At 37.8% G+C, this 18,886-nt stretch overlaps 1 protein-coding gene across 1 annotated transcript in view; it reads right to left on the reverse strand.

Annotated features, from left to right (window-relative positions):
• aga (aspartylglucosaminidase) overlaps window positions 1-1,600 on the reverse strand; it is a 16,211-nt gene extending 14,611 nt beyond the window's left edge. Inside the window, exon 1 of the mRNA XM_036569288.1 lies at window positions 1,314-1,600. Within this exon, the coding sequence (XP_036425181.1) occupies window positions 1,314-1,419 (106 nt within the window). The 5' untranslated portion in view covers window positions 1,420-1,600. The remainder of the gene's footprint in view (window positions 1-1,313) is intronic.
• Between the last annotated feature and the right edge of the window lie 17,286 nt (window positions 1,601-18,886).

The raw sequence follows: 18,886 nt of genomic DNA on the forward strand, positions 1-18,886 counted from the left end.
CTCGAGCAGAAGCTACCAAGTGTCCACAACTTCACACTGTCCCAGCGTCTTCAACGTCTTTTCAAGACATGACTTGAATCGTACTACCAGGTGATAAGTGGGCTGATTTGAACAGGTATACAATCTACTTAAATGTAGCTATCATGTGATCTACAAATAGTTCATCATTGTTTTAAAGTGCATCACTTTTTCATCCACCTATATATGATATATGGCATATGCTGATAGCAGCGTCTCTGTTTCTACACAACTGAAGATGCCCAGGGGTGAGTTTAGGGTCTATTGAGCTACAGCCACAAGTCTTTTCTGTAGGCATGGGTCTCTTTTTACTGCCAAAATATTTATAATGAATCTGAATTATGGGCTCATACAACCACTGAATCTTGGTATATTCCTGCCTCATCCCTGCCTGAGCCGACTGAGTGACTTTTGAGACCCTTTTTACTGAGCGAATTTACCTCTAAAAAGAGACGAGCGGCAAATCTCATGAGGGGTCAGACACTCCTGTCTTCTCTGTAGTGTTTTTGTAATATCGTTTTAGTGTTTTTACATTCTTAAAAAAGATGGTTCTTCAAGGTTCCTTAGTAAAGAAAATGTTTCTATATAAAATCAAAAATGCTCAGAGAACCCTTTGCATGATTAAATGGCTCTTTGCATCATGAAAGTGTTCTTTAGATTGATGGAAAATATGCATAAATGTGCTATAGATGGTTCTAAATAGAACCTTTTTGCAAAAAGTTCTATATAGCACCCAAAAGGGTTATTCTATTGTTACAAACTTAACATTGTAACAGTAGAAGAACCCTTTTGGGTGCTATATAGAACCATTTTCAAAAAGGTCCTATACAGAACCATCCACAGGGTTCTCTGAGTGTTCATGTTTCTATATAGAACCATTTTCTTTACTAAAGAACCCTTGAATAACCTTCTTTGTTAGGAGTGTATAACTGTTTTCTCTGTTTATCACAGAGTGTCTGTTAGTGTGTCTGTCTGGTCCTGTCTTCTCTGTCTTGTATGTATAGATAATTAAACAAACTGTATTGAACCATTACAGTCTGACTATTTTCTTTATTGAGCGGTCCATAGTTGACCGGCTTCACTCTCCATGGTAGCTACTGTATGATTTTTTACCACAGTTTACAAAGTTACCAATTTTAATTTTAAGTCTGCCTTCACCAGAGTTTACATGGCCAAAATAGAGGAAACTGGAACTTCCCCCCTTTTTATTTCATAGATAAAAAAACATTGGATATTTTTATATTATTTTGTCCGCCAAAGGAATCTGGTCACCTTAGTGTATGAACATGTCTCACCTGTAGCAGTAGCGTTCTCGAAGGGCCAGGTGTTGATCACGAGCGGCAGAGAAGCTAAACACACCGGCAGCAGCAAACAGAGGAAAAACAAACCAGACCGGATCATAACGACGATTAAAACCCTTCTCTTCCCCCTCTGAGGACTGCTACTTCACTGACCACGTCCAGACATTATACACCTGTCAGAATGGCCATACAGGGCGGTGCTGAGCCAATTCTGTCATGTATTCCTTCACTCATTTACTGTTTCTGCCCTCAACACTCCATCATCTCTCCTTCCGCGTTCAGTCATATGACCGCATGCGGAATTGGGAAGAGGCGGCCAGCAGAGGGCGCTGCAGCAGCCCACTAAAAATCACAGTCAACTTCAGATCAACCGCTGACTCTATTAGATTATTAAGGCTAAATTGAGGCCATTTCCCACTAAAAACACTTCAGTCAGTCTTTCCTTGATTTTTTTTTTTTTTAGTAGTATTTTAATTTCATTTTTTAAGTATTTTAGATTTTTATTCTCTTTGCTGTTATTTTTACCATTACTTCTATTATTAGTTTTACTATTGTTTATTTTGTACACCTTTTTTTTTTTTAACTGTTTTATTTTTTTCCTTCTTTCAAATTCATGTGCTCTTATTAATATGTATTCATTTTGCTCTTTGAGCTGAAAAGTGCTATACAAATAAAGATTATTATTATTATTATTATTATTATTATTATTATTATTATTATTATTGTTATTATTATTATTATTATTGCTGTTTGTGTCACTCATTATACCGGCAGGGAAATATCTTATGTAGACAACATTAATGGCATTACTTTAAAAAGTTTTTTTTTTTTTTTACTTACTTACACTATTTTAATTCTTGCAGTGTTCAGAAAAGGCCCTGAATTAAACTAAGAGCATTACTGAATTATTCTGCAAGACTGATATGACTTTGTATAGTGTTTTGGTGATATTTAACTCATTAATGCCCATAGCTAAGATGTTAAATTTACTTTGGCCTATATTCTTAAACACAAACCTGACCTTTTAAAAAAAAACTTTTTTAAATTAATGATGGTTGGTTAATGGTGGTTGCTAGGGTGTTGCTGGGGTGCTGCTATGGTGTCCCAATTCTTAATAGGGTGTTACTAGGTGGTTGCAATGATGTTTCCCATGATAGATAGACTGTTGCGACATGGTTGCTATGGTATTCCAGATGGTTGCGAGGGTGTTGCTACTGGTTGCTGTGTTATCCCAGGTGGTTGCAATGGTGTAGCTACATGATTACTATGGTGTTCCAGGTGGTTGCCAGGGTGTTGCTACATAGTTGCTATGGTATGCCATGTAGTCAATAGGGTGTTACTAATGTACTTGTATCATTGTGATATATGCCGGGTGCACAAGCTTTTGCCCATTATTCATTTCTATTGGAAAAAAGTGCAAGACAAGTTAGTGGCCAAAAATCTAGAGGGAAAATAATAATAGGAAGAAGAATATACTGTCGGATGAGCACAGTGTTGCACACTGCAAAGCTAATGACATTTAAAACTGTAGTTTTAGGCCAAAATGACACTTTAATAATCCGTGAATAACTCTATATTCTAATATAAACTTCAATGACACAGGAATTTAGAGCAGTTCTTGTGCCTTTGTGCCTTAATAATGCAGCCACAGATCCCTATGACAAAGCAAAGACTTTGTGTAGGTTTGCTTAGTCGGGCTGAATGAAGCAGTCTTCTCGTCTTCTCTTTTGAACATCTTAATAAATCCTTTAGGCTCGGGAGCCTGGAAGGATAAGGCTGAAAAAACACAGAGATGCCGATGCCCTCTCATATGCTAAACAAGAACGAGCAACAGCATACAGGATGGGACAAAGCACCGGGCTAATCTGGGAACCAAAGCCAGGATACTGCATTTGGTTTTACATTATTCATAAAACAGAATGCACCAGTTTCTGGTATATTTTATTCATGGCTTTGCCCTCCTACAATAATGCGAGATGAACAAGTCAAAGAACGAGGGAGATGCGCTGAAGCTTGAGCCGAAATGGGCTTGGAGGGGGTTTCAGAGAGAATGTGTCATTACAAAAAAAAAAGAGAAAACACCAAGGCCGGGACTCTTACCTTTTCTTTCGCTGACCTCAGTTTGGAGGAAACACCTGCAGGCGATTTCTCATATATTCTCCCCTTGCTCTTATTTTAAATAATGTTTTCCTCTTTCTACTCAAAGCACAGCAAGTCCCAAAACATACAGCACCGAAAAGAAAGGAATGTTCCAATATTCTAAGTTCATGTTTTCTTATTAAAATGTCCAGAAAATGTCTCAAATAGATAATAACAGATAGAGATTTAGCCACTAGTCTTCATTCAGTCGGCCTGTAGAGATCTATGGCTGCATTATTAAGACACAAAGGCACAAGTGCTGCTCTAAATTCCTGTCATTGACATTTTTATTAAAATATTGAGCTAGTAATGGACTATTAAAGGAGAACTCTGGCCTAAAAGTACTCCTATGACAGGAACCAGACGTCCACCTTTGAAAGTTCCCTCACAGAAAGTTATTACATTAAAATGGTTATGAATACGCTGCCTAAAGTATCTGAGACAGTATGTTACGATAGAATTGAGAGAGAGAGAAAACTTTGTATTTTAGGTTTTTCATTATTTTACCATCATATACATTCCATATAAAAACCCGGGAGACACGTGTAGGTTCACTGGTGGTTTTGGAATTAAGTGCACCCATTGCTGACACAGCTTGTATAATCTCCATAGAAAAGCACTGACTGATAGAATGGGATGCTCTGGAGCAGCTGCACATGAGCCATGCCCAGTGCCAAGTTTGGGCTAGAGGGGTATAAAGCCCCCCCAGCATTGGGCTGTGGAGCAGTGGAACTGTGTTCTCTGGAGTGATAGAGTTCCATCCAGTACCTTTGGGATGAGTTGGAATGATCCAGAACTGACCATCCAACATCAGGACCTGAACTCACTAATGCTGGGGCAGAAGATATCTACTCAACTTCTGGAAATCACATGTTTTCAAGTGCACTGCCAGTCACACGCGTGTGACCTGGTGAGAATTTTTTTTGATTAGTAAATAAATAAATAAATAAATATAGATAAGTAAACAAAATAAGTATAGATAAGTAAACAAATAAATCAACATTGACAAAATGCTTTGGAACCAGATGGGCACGGAGTCCTCCAAGAAATAAAAGCTGAAGGTTTGGAAAGGCACAAAGAGATAAGCAACGACCCATTCGTTATTGCTATAAGGGTTTTTTCATTGCTCTTCTCAACAAAGAACTCCAAAACAGACAGTCAGACAGATGGCCGGGCCTCAGTCTTCACTAAGATGGCAGACGCCGAAGCCCCTGCGCATGCGCGGGCGCCGGATTTCATGGCTTCTTCTTTTTAAAGTGAGGTTGAAAAGGCGGGAATTAGTAAAAGGAAACAGACGGAAGAAGACTCCAGCCGAGGCGAAGCTAACTAGCACAGCTGCTACCAAACCGGCGAGGGGAAAAATTGCGATCGAATTTTAAAAATTTGGCGTAGGAAAAAGCGTGTAGCTCGTCAGATCCACCATCAGACGAGCTCCATTTCAAAAATAAATAAATAAACAAATAAAAGGACACAAAGGTTGGACGATTGAAGCGCCCTCACAGGGGAAAGGCGTCTTACAGTCTTTATGCTGCTCAATAAAGGCAAATTCTCACCTCTAAAATAATGCCAATCCGACGCTAGCAGCAATGCTAATGACCGGAGCTGAATGTTTTTGTCTCTTTTAAGTCTAGAAGCTCATTAAAGCAGGATTTTAAAGTCAGGTTTTGGGTTTGATGCGCTAGGTTAGCTCATGAGCACTGATTTAACAGACATGCCCCACTTTCGAAACCACAAATTTGATTTATTTACAGTCGTACGCAAAAGTTGAAACACCCCAGTCAAACAATGGAGTTTTGAGTGAGTTAACACATCCTGTACAGAGAATACACTTAGATAGGGCATTATATATATATATATATATATATATATATATATATATATATATATATATGTGTGTGTGTGTGTGTGTGTGTGTGTGTGTGTATGTACACACCTACCAAAATATTACATTTAGCAAATAAACAGTAACTGTGCATCAAACTGTGTATAATATAAAAGTAGAAATAGAGGTATAGTATGAAGTACAGTATAACAAATGAATAAAAACTATAATCTGTTATTGCTAATAACAGTTAGCATTTGTCCCATCAGTAAAAGCCCTATAGTGGTAAAAAAATAATAAAGTGAACTGTGAATATGTGGCACTGAGTTTACTTGTTTGCTCGCTGAACTATCGACATAACAAGACTTAAAACTGTTTCAAAGTCTGGATAATTGTGCAACGAGGAATACTACCTGCCCAGAACATTTAATCTTAGCACTGCAGCCATCGCTTAGATGCGCTAATATGAATAATTAAACTCCAGTGTTATATATTGGGCCATTAAAGCGTTCTATAAATACTGCTCTCGTTATAGGCCTCAGGCAGCAACAGTGCAGCTCACCCAGCAGTAAAAGCGCAATGAATTCCTCATAATATCCTTTCAACATGAGGCTTTTCTGCTGAGATTTGTGTTACTCTGTGAGTATTACATGGGGATTAATTCAGTAAAGGCCACAATAGTCTCTCCAGTCTCTCCTTAGGCCTGTGTGGTACTTCAGCTCACAGCGCTGCCTACTTTCACTCGGATGGCATCAGCGCTGAAGAAAAAGGTGCATAATGCATTTGCTTCATTAGTCAGGTGGATTAACACAGGAGATGTGTCTTAGTATGGCAAGAAGAAGAGGATATGTCAGAGGAATTTGTGCAGGCATGTGAAAGAGATAAAGTACACTGAGACATTGAAAGGGAAAAAAGGCAGAAAAATAGGATTTAGGACTTTTTATCATATTTAAATCATGTCAGAAAAGAAGGAAATGGTGTTCAGTAGGTCTGCAGTGTTACTGATAAATGTAATGCTCATATATGAATCATTCTCATGGTCCCACAGTAAAAACAATATCTAGATATTTGGATATTTATTTTAGATATTTATTATGTTCTGATCTATTTAAACACAAGGCATTAATAGAGATGGTAATAACATAAATATATACAAAATCATCATTTATAGGGTACTTTCTGTTGGGGGGCTGTTTGTCCCAAACCCTAATGCTTATATTTACACTTGGAAAAATAACACTTACATTTTTACTTGTATTTTTAAAAAAGAAGTTGAAAGATTTATATTTATCATAAGTTTAATGTTTAAATTAGAAAAACACTACAGAAACTCAGAGTTTTAGTTTGTAGGCAGAGCTTTATTTTACCCACACCTCTATATTTTAGATCAGGAAGTGGGGCTGCATCCTTTTCCCTCATGGCCACATGGTGAACAGTTAGATCACATAGTTTTGAAGTAATTGTGTCACAAACTCTATAAATCAGTGTGGAACATTAAGAATTGTCATATTTTCTGCTGTTAAGAACATTTTGTGTTTTAATGAAAAATAAGATGATTTTATTTGTGTACAGCTGTTTAAAGCTGTGTTTGTTTATCATATACTGACTGTTTTTGAGCTCAAAATGAGCTAAAACTTTCACTACTGAAACATTTGGTAAAGTTCCGATAGTGTTATGATTGTTTTGGTAGTGACAAAATGGAATATTTAATCATTTGCTTTAATAAAATAAACATAATTAAGGTATAGAGTCACTCAAAGCAAAGGATTTCAATCTAAAGTTCAAGATCAGTTAAGAGTCCCAAATATGTTCTGATTTTGAACCAGTTCAGTACAATTTTCCATTAATAGACACTGTGTAAGCTACAATCTTTTAAAAGTTAAACCTGCAACCATGTGGCAAAGATATGAGGATGTGTTACAAGGGAACGTGTTATTCAGACAAAAGCTTTCCTGATCGTCTGGAGGCTGGTGTTGCTGTTGTCTATGTCTTTCCTGGAGCTCACAATGTTGAAAATAACACTCGAAGCCCAGTCTCAAAACTATTAACAGGCAAGGTGTTACCTATTTTGGCTCTAAGGTAAGCTAAACTTTATCCAGGTGAGGTTTGCTAAAACACCTCAAGACTGCGAGTCATCCTCAGAGGATTATAGTCAAGACCACCTTGACCTTGACCACCAGTAGCATGTTACTATACTGTTCATACTATACTAATACACACTTTTCATGGTGGTGTGATATATTTGACATGCTTTTTAGCATGGTAGGTGTTTTTTTGATGTGTTTTTGACTAACTGAGGTAGAGTCAAACCTAAGGTTGGCCAACACAACTCGAGAGGGGAATTCCACCGTTTTTTCAACATTTTTTTATAATTCAGTTGTTGAGACAAAGTCATTCAGAGTGGTTTGATGTGAAATGGTTTATTTTAGGGAAACTCACTGACTCAGATTTCTTTACAGGAATCATGATGTCTACAACACAAATATAGAAATTTTATTAACTACCCAAAACCAGTAGTGAACCTACATATGTCTTCTAAGTTTTAATGTGGAATGTTGATGATGGTAAAATAGAAATTCATTTTCTATGGGGACTATTTTGCCTTAGAACACCCTTCATGTATTCCTCCTCCATGAGTGGATTAAAATAAACTGAGTAAAATACATTATAGACCAAAACTTCATCACAAAACTATTGTAAAATGATGTCTCATATTCATTACTTTTTCATGTTTAACTTTCTGTGAAGGAGCTTTTAGAGGTGGATGTCTGGTTCCTATCACCACCACTGTGAACAAATCTGACTAAAGTTTCTCTAGAACAAAGGATGTCGCATCAAACCACTGGAATGATTTTGTTGACATGCTAGTCATTTAATTATGCTAATTTTTTTAAAAATTGTGACGTTCCCTTTCAACTAGTCTTCATCTGCTTTGAGTTCAGACTTTTTTAAAATTGTTTGGTGAGTTAAAAAGCCCTAACAGATTCACCTGGGACAACTGAGTCAACACTTTGAGCTCTACAGTAATTACTTTGATGATGCTTTTCACCTTATTCGTGCTCCCCATGATGGCTTATACAAGTATAAACAGTCTATATTTGTAAATGCTAATGACTAACATGATGGTTATGAGGTAATAAATAAAAATGTAAATAATCTTTATTACCAGGATGACTGTGTGCTGATGTTTATAATTGATCTGTCAAAAATCCTTAACTTGTGTGAGAGAAGTGTTTTAATCTGAGGATCCTATTTATAGCTGACACCAATCACTCACACTAATAAAGTAATTCATTTCAGTGTTTTAATTGTGTTTACACTTTCAAGTACAGGAATAAAAACATAAAGCAAACCTTGCATAAGCCACTCAAAGCATCATGTGGTGCGAGAATAAGGTGGATGGCAACATCAAAGAAAGAACTGTAGAAGTCAGAGTCTTAACTCATTGTCCCAGATGAAACTGACTCACCAAACAATTTGAAAAGATCAATAGTCTTTGACTTAAAGTAGTTAGGCTCGGTCTTGAAGAGGGCTCAATTTGCATGGATCTTAATCTTGATCTGTTTTCAGCCAAGTTTGAATCTACGAGTCAAAATAATCTACTAGTCAAAGGCACATCGTACTTTATATTCTCTTTATAACTGGACATATTCAGCCCTTATTAGAGCATGCTGAGCAAGTTAGCAGAAAGCTAAGCTAACAGGCTAATGCTACAATAATAGAAATCAAACTTTGGCATTGCTTTATGGTTTTATATCTGTACTTGAGAGTGTGAGCAAAAAAAGTTGAAATTAAATGACTTTATTAGCCTGACTAATAAGATATGATTTAATGTCAGCTCTAGGTTAAATAAAGCCCATAACAGACATATAAGCACCAGATTCTTTACTTGGATGTTTAAGTAAGTCTTTCTATGAAGGCTTGAACTTGAAGTTTGTCTTTTATTATGGTAGCGTTAGCGTGTTAACTGGTTAGCTTTCTGCTAATTTGCTCAGCTTGCTGTACAGAGGGCTGGATATATCATGTTATAAAAAGAATATAAAGTGTAAACCAGTTTGTGGAGTGACAGCGGGACATGAGTGACAGTGGGAGGAGCACGAGGACGATGGTGCCGGCCACGAGAGGCAGGAGGCCATGGAGCAAGTCTCGAGCTCCGCCACCTGGGCCCCGCCCCCTGTTCCGCAGCGAGGCTGCTTCACCATCCCTAACGTTCAACCTGGGCGGCCGAGCTGCAAGCCGGGTGCTCACGCTGCCCTTAATGAGAGCTGATGCTGATCTGGCTGGCAGCATGAGCACCTTTTAAAAGAGCTAAGAGGGAACAGAGCGAGAGAGAGAGAGAGACAAGCAGCAGCAGCAGCAAGAGACGGAAGAGCTGAAAAACTGAGTAAGACACTGAAAAGTCTAGTTGCAAAGTGGTGCACTGAAAAGTGGCCAGCGTACCTTTGGTTAGGTTTTGCTTTGTGTTTATTTGGGAAATAAATATGGCTGCTGCAACCCCGAACCCTGCCTCCAGCGTCCTCCTTGAGCCCGGGGTAGCACATGCCGTGCTACACAGTTGAAGTGAGGCTGTTAGCTGCAACCAGAGATGTTCATCTGTTCATCAGCCTTATCTGATTGCACAGTTTTTAACAAGTGGACTTTTTCAAGCAGCGATGAAGCCACGTTCACATGTTTCTTTGAAGCTGCGTTTTCTAGAGAGGTTTGTACTTGTAACATTGATGTTCTCAATGTACTTTCAGCTTAACACGGCTGTAGAGACCACTGCAAATTGTACAGTCTTACACAAATGTCTATCTATCAATCTATCTATCTATCTATCTATCTATCTATCTATCTATCTATCTATCTATCTTATTATTATGGAGAATGCAAATGCAGACGGCAGTTTGCAATTAAGGTCCAATCCTTAGATCTAAGTCTACTGCCAACCATTGACCTTACTGCATAACTATATCAAAATGTATGACCTCATTACCATGTAATTATCATGCACATCTTATAAACACATTTGATCAGAGGCGTGTTATGCGGTCTGTGCGGACCCCTGCTGAGTCTGCAGCTGTCCTAGACACACACACACAAAACATCAGTGCTCCTGATGTGTCAGTGTGTCTCTCCATCATCAGTCTCTTTAGCCTGCAGTGAGAATACAGGCGCAGCACAGGCCTGTACATAAACTCAGTTCATTTAAACACAACAGACGCCACTAAAAACCCAAAACCAACAGGGTCAGCATGCATCATCCACACTCATGAGCAGTAAAAATTAAGTGTTCAGGTTATTTTAGACATTGAAATCAGTTTGCATGGATAGTTTTGCATTAGATTAAGCCTAAGAAAAGGCGTACTTACACATCACAGGTCAGTTAAGCTTGTCGGATCTCTTAGTCAAGATTTTGACTAAATTCTGCATTAAGAATGATGGTGGAAAATACTCTAACACAATATTAATGTATTAGGTAAACCAGATTTAAAGGGCTTGTGTCATGAAAAACCAACATTTACTTGCTTTTTTTTCAAATGAAGAGGTTGATGTATGTAAACATTATAACCCCTTAAAATTGCAGGTTTATTACATACTAAGGCTTATTATTTAGTAACTACAGGGACTTCAGGGCAAATTAGCTGAGCTACTCTTAGGTTAACAAGCCAATGGGCACTGGTGATTTAAGGGATTCAGAAAGATTCAGATTAAAGATTCAGAACAGTTCACTCCTTGATCTATACAGCCTATTTATGGAAACTAAGTCACAAAGAGAGTCTATTTATATTTGTCCTTTCTGTGATGTCACAAAATCCAACACATTTACATACAGTCCAGCTGGAGGGGCGAGTGGTATTACATGTGTGAATAGCCTATAATTGTGCCGGGCTTGGCACAATTGGTTGTAAAAAAATTAGAAGAGAAATATTGGACAAAAAAATCATGATCTGAGCCCCGCTGCTGTAGATCTGCTTTGTATTTTTTTATTTATAAAACCTGCACCAACACAAATTTCTTTTACATCAGGTAAAAAGTTTCAAATTTCCCTTTTACTCATTGCATTACTTTTTAAACATTTTAAACATTGCATTTTGCATTTTCGCATATAATTACCTTTAAAATTACAGCCATGTTTTATGAATGCAGTTTTGCTGCACTCTTTGCATACAGACTGGGTGAATCATGAATTATAAACGTGATTTTTTAAAAGAGCCTGAAGGAACGAGCAGATCGTCCTATAATATTTTCTCTGCTGAGGATGGTGAGGTCAAAGGAACAAGTGCGTGAGGATCAGAGCAAACTTGAATATTGAATTCTCAATTAGTGGAGCTAAAAAAATAATGTTAACTTTCTTAAGAAAAGTTTTTTTTTTCCCTCTGATTCCAGTATGAAGGTGAGAACAGGTCTGCGGTTTAAGAACACATCATGAATCTGACATATACTTTTTCTTAGGACCTTTCTCAAGAACACATTTAAGAACAAACTATTGGTGAAAGAGCTCTGTTGACTTAAATGTGGAGGAATTCAAAGCTTTCCACAGTGGAAAATATCCTGCACATCCTGTCACAGTTTGACCATTTCATGAGGAACAAAGGAACTTTTTTCTTCATAAAGTTGATATATATTCGGCCGCAGCACGAAAACCATGGTGGAACCCCAGGAAAAAATGTGTTGTGTCCAGTGTGTAAAGTTTTGATGTGAAAAAAATTACATCCGAATGTTTTGTATTTTCGTGTCATTTTTCCATGTTGCATTCGGTGTGTAAAGGCATTAAGATGCACAAGTGAGTAAAAGAGCAACTGGTTAATCATGTCTCAAAAAAATGTGCACATCTGTGCTGGAAAATGAAGAAGACTATGCAAATATATAGACCTATACTGTATTATAGATTTAGAGATAATACTGTATAAATTGTAACATGAGATATTTTAAAACTAAGCCCTGCAGCAATTTAGCCCCGCCCACTCACACAGAAGTCATAAGGTATGTTTCTTAAGTCTCAAAGTCTTAAAGGTACCGTAACAGTTCTGTTTAATTCTAAGGGATCGAGACGACTATGACTGCATAAACCTACTTAAACCTGCACACACACATGATAAGTGGACATAAATTAAAGATGGGAAAAGTGTAGAACATGGATTATTTAATATAACCCATCGTTTTGTAGCGGTAATTGCTTGTTCTGACCAGCGGAGGGGGCTGTAGAGTCACTAAGCCAGCCCCAGCCCTCTTTTCATTCAAATACAGTGTTGACAAAAGCGCGGTCATGGCCCGCATTAGGACTGTGAAATGAGGTAAAGATGAAACAGGTGTGTCCCTGCGGCGAGTTGTAGGCTGCGCTCCTCCTCAGGTAAACTTTATCTACAACAAGGTGCTGCAGAGGATCTGGTAAAATCACAAAGCTGGGCTTGATCCCCGCTGTCTCTCTCAGGCCTGTTTTTCTCTGGCTCCGGCTGATAAGGGCCCTCACGCTGCCTATTAAAGTAACATGGAGCTGCTATAGCCTAGCACTGTGAACAGAACTGTTGGTACTCAGTTCCATCTAATTATAGGGGAATCCAGTTTTTTTTTTTTAAAGTTTTGTGCATAATTTAATGATTTAAAGAAAGTCATTCAGAGTGATTTGGTGTGAAATACTCCATTCACAGTAGGGGTGGTATCTGACTCAAGTCCAAGTCATATGACTCGGGTCCACACCTCTGCACGTCAGCCAATCGAAACAGAGCTTATTTGTATAGATCTGTTTAATTCTAAGTGATAGAGGTTGCTGTTTTTGGTGCATAAACCACACAAAATTTATAAGCGGACCTCAGGGATGCCCTTTAAAAGACACAGGATCTTGCCCTTTATTTACCTCTGCACTCCATCGGTCAGCTGTCTATCAGTAATTACAGCTGACCAGCAGTGATTATCTCAAACTGACGGAAATGTGGCAGTTCGGTGTCGTGAGTTATGGCATACATATAATTATCTTTTCAGTCTCCTCTCCAGCTGTAATTTGTCAGCATTTCTGTCACATTAATGGTGTTCAGTCTGTGTTTTTCCGAAGCTGGCTCTGGAAAATTCTGCCAGTCAAAAAGTAGTTAGTCACATTGAGATTATTTATAGGGGAGTGCTGAGCATGTAATTCATATTAATTAAAAATACTGCTGGCTGAAAAAGAAAGCAAACGCTAATGTGCAGGGAGTAAATAATCAGTGGTGGATGGATTTTGTGGTTCACACACTTTCAGAGAAACATTTACCTGCATTAAGGTGTGGGATGACACAGACAGAGAGAACAAATAAAAAAATTGTAAATAAAATAACTGCAGCTCTTTTATCAAACAATTAGTATTAATTACTTAGTAATGTTTACTTATTTTTAGTGCCATGTGTTATTACACACACACCTTTTCTAAGCCGTTTATCCGTCTAGCTCACAGGGGTGCTGGAGCCTCTCCCAGCACTCATTAAGCGGAAGAAAGGAAACACCCAGGACAGGTCACCAGTCCATCACAGGACACACACACACACACACAGAGGCAATTTAGCATGTCCAATTGGCCTGACTGCCCATGCAGGCATGGGAGAACATGCAAACTCCACCCAGAAGGGACCCTGGTCGACTGGCCGGGGAATCAAACCCAGACTCTTCTTACTGTGAGGATGACCACTGCGCCTGCCATATATTATCATTCTGAATATTATACTGTATACATACTGTACAGTGTTTTTGTACCTAATCAATTTGTTCAATGATATTTATATCAGTAATCAGTAAAAACACTGTACATTATTATAATTCAAACAGACATAAATACAGTAAACTGAGTGATGCTGAGATGTTAATTTCTCACCTGTGCGAAATGAAGAGATGATGAGATTAGTAAAGCAGATATTGGATGATCAATGCAGTTAATTCATGTATTCTAATAGGTAATGTATTTTTCTATGGAAATAAATGCTTACTGGCCAAACAATAGCTTTTTGAATATTGCTTTATCAAATATATCATTGTTGTTAAAAGGCGAGACAAGTTTGTTTACCCAGTGTGCAAAATATTCCCTGGTATTTGGGGGTCCCATGTTGTCTGGCTACTCCAGCATTGGCTGCTAACTCACTCGCCATAGTGTCGCGGATGCTTCATTGCCAACAAAACATTAGGTTTAACAGTTCTTCTTCTGGAAATGCTCTGTTCTAGTTTGGTAATGTGGTTTTCACATTAACTGAGATCTTTCACATCTCTTCTGTCTTCAGTTTGAAAAATGAGGAACAGTCACTCTATACAGCACACTCTTGGGAAACTGGGAGGGTTTTCAGATTTATAAATATGCTGTGGCACATTAGTTTTTTCAGAAGTATCCCAGGCATAGTTATATTTGCTAGGCCATGAAGGACCAATATTTGAGCGTCTATTTTTCCCAAATGGACAGCATAACATCAGTTTATTTTCAGGAACCCCCCAGAATGCCCCTTTTAACTAAGAGGTTAAAAATTAAATTAAGAAATTAGAATAATAATTTAATTTTGATACTGCTTCATACACCGCTGGTCATTCTCTCAAGCTGCTTCATGAGGAGCCTAAAGAAACAGTTGTCTGTTTATCTTTCTTTCTATAAGTACTCTCAAACACTTGCTTTGTTAATTTAGTAGGTAATTATTCTACAAATATGGGAAAATATATATATGAAAAATATATAAAAATGTTACTGCTTGTTGAAAACTGCATTTACAAAATGTAACACTGGCTACAGATACTTCATTTCTGTATTGTGAATACAGAAAATCATATACATCAGCACATAAACAACCCAATATTTTTAAGTCTTAAGAACATCAGGGACACATTCCAACCATTTCAGCACAAGCATTTGGACCGTGATGTATTTTAGATCATTAAAATCTAATTTTCAATTAGGAGGGTCCAAACAAGCTTTTATAAAGAATTCCTGATAAATGTGGCCTATTTGTTCAGAGAAATTCTGAGTAATTCATTGTAAAATGAGTCACCTCACATCTAACTTTCTGTTTTATCTGATGCTGTATCTGATGTCTTTCCATTTAATTGGGTCATTTCTTTCACATGCACCAAACAATGATTTGCACATAAAAATGCTTGTTTATTCTTCCTTTATGAACGTCTATTTTGGTGGCAAACATTTCCCATGCTGGTGCTAATTGGTCACTGAGAGAATAAGTTGGAGAGACGTGCATGTAGGAGTGTGGGTGGACATTGTTTTTCTTTTTCGTTAGCAACAATCATCTATAAATGCATATACGCTTAAATATTAGGGATATTCAGCGGTTCGCAGATTGAGCCCACCGTTCTGATGCATAATGAGAGTTCTGAGGCATGTGAACAAATCCACAGAGGAGCTCTTGGTCAGCACGTATGGATGATTCTACTTAGTTCAATGTTGTCAGAGTTCAAAACAAATTTTTAACTGATCTTGGACTTTAAACTAAAATCCTTTTGCTTTGAGTGACCCTATACCTTCATTATGTTTGTTTTGTTAAAATAAATGATTGAACATTCCACTTTGTCTTTTTAATAAAACAATCATATCACTACTGAAACTTTACCAAATGTTTCAGTTGTGACTGTTTCAGTAGTGATCATTTTAGCTCATTTTGAGCTCAAAAACAGAGCCAGTACATGACTAACAAACACAACTTCGAACAGCTGTACACACATAAAATCATCATATTTTTTCATTAAAACACAAAAAAGTACTTAACTGTAGAAAATATGACAATTCTTAATGTTCCACACTGAGTTTCAAATTTTAGGATACACTTATTTCAAAACAATGGGATCTAACTGCTCACCATGTGGCCACAAGGGACAGGGATGCAGCCTCACTTCCTGCTCTGAAATGCAGAGGTGTGGCTGAAATAAGGCTCCACCTACAGAGTAAAACTCTTTGTGTTTTGCTAGTGACATGAAAACATGGAACAGCATTTTTTAAATGAGTTTTGTGATTAAAAATTAAAAGGATAAATCTAATCACGTATCTGATGATAAATCTAAATCTTTCAACAAAAGAGGACCAAAAGGGACCAAAGTAGAGGACAAATCAGCTACAACAGGATTTGAACTATTCATGAGATTTCTTTACCCAAAATTTTAAAATTCACAACATATTTCCCGACATATTCCCCCTATACCACAACAGCTGGAAGTGTTAATAATAACCACAATACACAATTTAATAGTCTATGAGCAAAATAAAACTCCTTCTGTGGCTGCCAGCATGAAATATAATAGCACTAGCTTCTGACCTAGCTTATGTTGAACTGTCTACAAAGCAATAATTCCAAAGATAATGATCGGCACTTCAACATAGCTTCTTATTTTACATTCTGGAGCTCTTATTCATCATGTAATAGTACTGGGCAACTTCATCTTCATCTAAAGGAATAAGGAGTTCACTAAATTGTTGTTAGCTTTAGCTGTAAGTGTTGGCAAACACAGAGGATCGTCAGTGGGGTTAATACTGCTTATTGCAGCTCTACCTGCTTCAGAAAGCTGGAAAATGGGAAAATCGTTAGAAAAATTCATTCCATACTTGGATACATTTGACATTACAGCCTCAAACACAAGATTTAAAGTTTTATGTGTTACTTATTAATTCATTGTAAATTGCGACATATATTGAGTTGCTTCCATGCTAACTGGAAGTGTAGTCAACTATTACATTTACAAACATTTTGATTTGGTCTAACATTTTCTCAAGTGTAAATTTAGGGGTTATGGTTTGGGACAGACACCTCCTAATAGAAAGTGCCCTATAAATGATGATTTTGTATATATTTAGCTTATTACTATCTCTATTAATGTCTTGGATTTAAATAGATCAGAAAAACAATATGAAGAAAACATAAAGAATATAAAAACATAAAGAAATCTGAGACTCTACAATCAACCATTTTACACCAAACTACTTCACATGTACTTATTAAAGAAGGGTGAGAGGAAGACATCGTATTCTGAGACACATAAGCTGGACACCCGTCCCACCACTGTCTTTTAAAGCTCAAAGCATAAACTTTGTCTCCTCTGCAGACCAGTTTCTGCTCCCTGCATGTTGAACGTTATAAACTTTCGCTATAATGTGACGCACATGTGCAGAACATACTTAAACTTTCTGATTGGGAATGTAATCAGATACAGGTGTTTACATGGTTATTATTCTTCTATTTAACACATTATTTACAGGATTACCCACCTTGTTCAATCGGATAGAAAATGTTTTCTGAATGGCCTCAATCAGACAAGCCTATTCCGATTGAGGTGTACACATGGACGTATTCTATTCCGATTGAGCTATTAGTCAGATTGTTAATGGGTTATTAGGCTGCATGTAAATGTGACTCTGTTTACCTAATCCACTGAATTATGTGGCACATTTTGAAAAATTAGTGGAATTCTCCTTAAAGAGTGTATAACGGTGATAGATAAGTTTTTGACAATGTTGAAAAAATAATTTTAGTGTAATGCTCCACAGATGTTGTTCCGATTGGTCTAAAGTGATAAAAGTTTGCATAGTTAAACATTTAATGAACATCTAACAGGAATTCTGATTATGTGTAATTTTCATATTTTATTCACTACCAAATTTGAATGTTCTATTCTAATTTGCAATCACCAAAAACTAGATTTAGTGTAACAGCTCACTTTTCAGCACTATGGTTAGATAGATTTGAGCGATTTCTTCAGATTTGTGCTCAGGCAAGCTCGCATTAAACAATAATGTCAAATTTTCGTATATGTTAAGTGGAACGTGTCAAAAGGGACGATGCAACGTGTCATTTCTTGCCGCAGCAACAATAACACACCAAGGCCATTTTCATGTGCATCCAAGTACGTGCTCTGAACGAGAAGAACGACGATAGAAGACTTTTTGCATCTCTCTTCACCTTGGACAGCGGTCTGCAGTCTCCGCAGCGTTTGATTACAGCGCTGCTTTGGGGAAGATGTGTTCAAAGACTGTGTGGGGCTCAAAGAAAGAGTGAACATGGAACTCAAAGACCCCCTGCTGCACACGCCCAAATGAGAAATCTCCCTGCATTGCAGCCACCCGTCTAATCAGCACTACGTACGTGTGTTTTTGTGTGTGTGTGTGTGTGTGTAGGTCTGGGTGGGAGAGCCTCATCCACACACTTTGCGTTCATAGACACAGTCTATCAGAGTGTTATCAAAGGCAGGCTACATGCTCATGCATAGCGCCTCATGTGAACTCATCCCATTCCCGTCTCTGCCGGAGAAACACGCCCGGAATGCAGATGAGGGTTGAATGCGGAACGGTGGAGACGGGCAGGACGAGTGAAAGTTGTTTCTCTCTGGGTAATGGAGCAGTCAGAACATGGAGCAGACTGCGGGGAAAAGGAGGAGAGAGTGCTGGGAGAACTCTATCATAGAGTTAGCACTGCATAAAGGTCAACTAGAGGAAAGACTCCATAAGGGTCAGGCCGGGTTGCCAGCTTTGGTGAGGTGACTGGAGTTTAGAGATGAATTTTCGAAATTAAAAAATTATTGAGTTCAGATCATGCCTTCAACACGGTGGTAGTATGAGGGAAGACTGATTGAGGGAGGAGGGAGATCTCTGAGAACTTGGGCTGGAGTTCTGGGCAGCTTCTGC

This window comes from Colossoma macropomum, unplaced genomic scaffold (assembly GCF_904425465.1).
Source record: "Colossoma macropomum unplaced genomic scaffold, Colossoma_macropomum, whole genome shotgun sequence".
In the NCBI taxonomy this organism is placed as follows: domain Eukaryota; kingdom Metazoa; phylum Chordata; class Actinopteri; order Characiformes; family Serrasalmidae; genus Colossoma; species Colossoma macropomum.